Here is a 4,638-nt window from a genome sequence, read left to right on the forward strand (position 1 = left end):
TTTCATTTGAAAATGCTCCCTTAAATGAGAATTTTAAGATTTAGAGTTGTGCCACTTCAATAATAGGAGACACAGTCCCAGGCCATGAAATTCTTTCTACAGGAATGCAAGGTTACCTGTGTGTCCCTCACTGAGGGTAAGCTCTGAATTCCTGACAGGAAATGTAAACATAGTATCATCTACAATGGCTTTTTTTTTTTCTTTTATAAGATAGAATTAATTTTAATTTGAAAAAGCAAATATGTTTGCAAAAAACTAGGGAGGATGTTTCTTAAACATATGTTCCCTCTATATGTTTAGCTTCCACCAGTCAATTAAGCTTACCTAGGTACCCCAAATTATCACCCAATCAGCCCATGTAAGTCACAATTGATGATAAAGCATGCATAAGCTGATAGGCATATCTGCTTTACATTCATGGAAGTGCCTCCCCAAAGGGACAGATGAAGGAGGATGATGTTCCCCACATTGCCCAGGGATGTGCTCTTGTTCTGCACGGTGTAGTCATTGCCTAACCAAAATGCCCTTTGATCCCAGGAAGAATTAGTGCAGTCTAGGATGTGTAAGGTTGTGTCCTGTCATGTCTGCTAAACTCTATGCTGACTCTTGAGTTCTCTGAGACAGGAATTCAGCTGCAGATTTGCATGGTGTAAAGAGAAATGTGGCTAGCATAGATGTAGGTACATAGATGCATACAATCTGCCTGCATCAGCCTGCATAATTTCTTATGTATAGGGAAGTCTCAAGTTCATGGGCTCTGATTCAGCAAAGTACTTAAGTTGGGTATCCAAAATTGGGCAATATGAAATACCTACAGTAATCACATATTAAAAGCAGAAACATTACGAGAAAAAATCAGAATGAAATGTGTTGCAGATAAGAATACCTTTTCAGCTAAAATGCTGTATGAGACTTGAACATGTCTGCTAGATTCTGCTGCCCTCAAGTGTCTCTATGATCCTGACTTAGTAACGAAGTGTTTAAATTAGCAAAGTAGAGATTCATTAATGAGGTCATTGCAAATTTAACATTAACTGCATGCCAAATTTATTTTTATTCTCCCTGTACAACAGTGAAAGAAATGAGCTCTTATGTGGGTGATTGAGAGCAAACTTACATGCAGCAGTTTGAAACCCATTCTTTCTTCCCCTTCCTTTGTTTCTGTAAAATGGGATTGTGTGAGAGTGAATGGGGTGGGTCAAATTTAGATGTCTAAAATTAAGCAGTTGTAAATACTGTGGTTTTGCACTCCTGGGATCAGGAATAGTAACACCCCTCCATTAAGACTCCTCCATCCAGAAGCAGTTTTACATTTTTTGTTGAAGTGCGAGGGGATTTTGATATATATCTTCCATTTAATTAAGAGAAAAACATGTGACTATTGTGGTGTCCATGTATCAGGCAAAATGTTGAGGTTTTCTACTCAGGTAAGTAGTAATCACAGCACATTGAACTTTTGCCTTCAGAATTTTTCCTCTTTTCCCTGTCCACTCCCTACAATTTGCACAGTCATATAAATATTTTAATTCCTTCCTGACATCTTACATTTGGATAGAACAGGTTCCATTTGTGATAAATACACTGCAGGAATCAGAGTTACTTAGAGATCTGAGGTAGGGAAAAATCCATGTCAAAATATATGCAGTCTTTGGGAATTGTATGCAGAAAAATGATGACTTGAAGCACTGCTCAGCTCTGCCTGTATGAGGGAGAAGAAGGGGGAAAGAATAGAAGAAATTTGGTTGTATCTGTGTCCATATGATAAATATTTTCAGATTATTCTTGTCTGCTTATGAACTCAAAGTAGATACAACTGTTTTATATATTGATGTGAACCAACATATCCTAAAAATTCTTGCTGTAGTTGTTGAATATGCCATATAGAAAGATGTGGTTTATCTCTCGTAGAGTGAGTCTATCTGCAAAATAATGCTAGAAACTGATTTTTTAAGCTCAGAAGCTCTACCCACCATTATTTTTGAGTTGTGTGTTACATGTTTGTGTATGCTATCAGGCAGTTTAAAGAGGTTTGTGTCATGTCAAATTCTGCTGTGCTTCGTAAATTAAGATCTTGTGGCACACAGACTCAGGAAAGGTCTGCCTTCCTCATGTATGCCTGCATCTTGGACGTACTTCTGCATAGTGAAGTAATGCAAAAGTAAAATGAATACACTGTCCAAATACAACGGTTTCAAGTCCTTAAACAATTGGCATATTCTGTGGAAAGACCAAAGAATATTTTTACAGTGCAAGGAGCGAATACATAGGAACAGTCTCCGCCCCTTTTTAAAGATCTTGTCTTCTACTGAAAATGGTCAGAGCTTAAGGATACCAAGTCTCCTTCACTTAAGTACTCTACATATTTCATTTAGAGCACTGAATGTTTTTTGGTTTTTTTTGAAAACAAGCCCCAATTATGAATTTGAAAATGGTGAAAGTTTGAAAATTTGAGACTTACCAAAGAGGGGAATAATTGCCAGTCTTGCAAAGACACCAAATATAAAAGATGCTATCTCTTCATGCCATGTGTTTTCTCATAAGGCAGTCAATAAATATAAAGCATGTTCTCACTTCCATTCGGACTGCTTCCCAGGAACAGTGGCTGTATTGTTTATCTTCTAGGAAGTTGGTGATTCTTCGGAAGTACTTTTTCACACTGAGGGTAGTGCTGTTTAGGACCCCTGTTCGGGAGCTGTTTCTTCCTTTAGATAGCTCTTCTACCAAGCATGTCTCTAATTCTTCAATTTGCTGATGAATTCCATTTTGGAATTTCTCAATACAGCTCGCATTCCAAACACTTTCAGGAAGATTTTTGCTAAATAGATGGAAGATCTGCCGGAGGAGCTCATGGATCATCATTGTGGCATTCCTCTGTCTGACTTTGGTAATCTCCATGGGGAATTTAAAATCAGTTCTTTCTCTGAGACATTGCTGAGGAAAACTTGCACCCATTTTGCACAGAAAGTTCATGTTCTGGTAGTTCACTTTGCTTCCTTGGAAAAGGCAGATTGGATGTGAGATTTTGATATACAGTGCCAATGTAATACAAACTTGCAGTAGACATCTCTGAACCAGGATGGGCATGCTGATGATGCAGTTAGTTTTATTTGCCTTGTCTTTACATAGATCTGTAAGCCTATTGTTTCTTGAAAGTCTTTTCTGTGTTAATGTGCTGCTCTTTCATGACTCTGAATTTATTTCTCCTGTGTGAGACACTGGCTATTATTTATTTTGTAGAAACTGTGTTTTTATCAACTGTGATACTGCCAAAGCTTTCATGTTGCTTTCATTTTCTAAGAGTTGGAAAGGTTTACTCATTTTTACCATGGCTGTGTTTAATTTAAAAAAGAGTAGATGAAACAATCTGGTCTGGACACCAACAGATTACCAGATTAGAATCTGATCATAAGTACCATTCATTCTCATTTGCTCACTAGAACAAGCAGTCTTGCTTTATGCTGAGTTTTACTGTTATGCTTAAGTTGGAGAAGAGTGTGAAAAAAGAATCACATCCCCAGCTAACAGATGAGCAGTTGTGCACCCTAAGCAAGATGTAATTTTACTGATTTTAAAAAAAGTCTTTTTTTTTCTTGGACAGATTGTTTTGTTTGGGAACTTGCTTAAGTTTTATTAGCAAAAGAACCCTTTGCTTGCGCAGGCATTGACTCCACTAGGGAATCTGTTGCTATTGCTATGTTGGCAAAAATGTATATATATACACATACAACTTTTAAGACAGAAGGCTTTTTCCTTGGGTCTCTGGTAGTTTCCTGCTCAGAGAATCTTTCTTTTATTTCATCACTAGACCAATCTGCCTAGATTTTGACAGTTGTAAAGGAAAGCATGCTTTTACATAAGGAAGAACCCTTCCTTCCAATTTGAGAGTGACAGAGCTTTTGTTCTGAAGCCTCCTTTTGTGAAGACAAGCTCTCAAGGAGACAAAATTTACTTGGGTTGATAGTAAAATGTTCCATCTTCAGAACCACCCCAGCCAGTGTAAAACTGGAATATATCTCTGTTTCTTGTTTCTTGTACTTCTGTGAACTTTAAGGTTTTGGGCCAGCTTGTAGTAGGATTATAGGTAGCCACCAGTGTGTTAAAGTGCCCAAAACAGTGTCAGTCTGCTGTGATGGCAGTTCTGAGATAGTGCTACCTAAGTATTGTGGGCTGAAATCAAAGTGCTTGGTATGTCAGTTCCTGAGTAGGCACTAGCAAAGTCCCATGCTTCTAGGTACTGATGGTTCTCTCTAGTCCAATACCAACCATTTAACTTGTTCCTGTAATTGTAATATTGTAACTAGCTCTTGATTCAATAAGAAGACTTGAATATTAAGATGAAGAGAAGTTAAAGGGCATATGGCAGGCAGATTTGCTGGGAATTTTTAAGGATTGCTAAATCTGTATGTGAACTAAAGTGATTTGGTCACTGAAGTGTACAGTGTTTAGAAGCTGAGGACGTACCCATGTGTAATTCAGCTTATATAACTGCAGAGGTATTTCAAAGAGAATTTGAAAAATGTTGAAGTTCAAGAATACTTGATGTAAGCAGCAAAGGAATTGCAGGATGCTCTTGAGATTAGAAAATATTATTTAAAAAAATAATGTTAACGCTTGGGAGGACCTTTTGTAATGTCACAG

The 4,638-nt window shown here is 37.5% G+C and overlaps 1 protein-coding gene across 1 annotated transcript; it reads right to left on the bottom strand.

The window, feature by feature from the left end:
* Positions 1 to 2,517: 2,517 nt before the first annotated feature.
* LOC112978363 (interferon beta-like) lies at positions 2,518 to 3,084 on the bottom strand. Its single transcript, XM_026091814.1, has one exon. It carries the CDS (start codon positions 3,082 to 3,084, stop codon positions 2,518 to 2,520), a length of 567 nt encoding a protein of 188 aa, XP_025947599.1.
* Positions 3,085 to 4,638: the final 1,554 nt, after the last annotated feature.

Source organism: Apteryx rowi, unplaced genomic scaffold (genome assembly GCF_003343035.1).
Source record: "Apteryx rowi isolate R43461 unplaced genomic scaffold, aptRow1 scaffold_927, whole genome shotgun sequence".
Taxonomy (NCBI): domain Eukaryota; kingdom Metazoa; phylum Chordata; class Aves; order Apterygiformes; family Apterygidae; genus Apteryx; species Apteryx rowi.

What these genes read in the sequence shown, in the direction of transcription:
- LOC112978363 (XM_026091814.1), bottom strand. Translation starts at nt 3,084, where the DNA reads ATGCCCATCCTGGTTCAGAGATGTCTACTGCAAGTTTGTATTACATTG.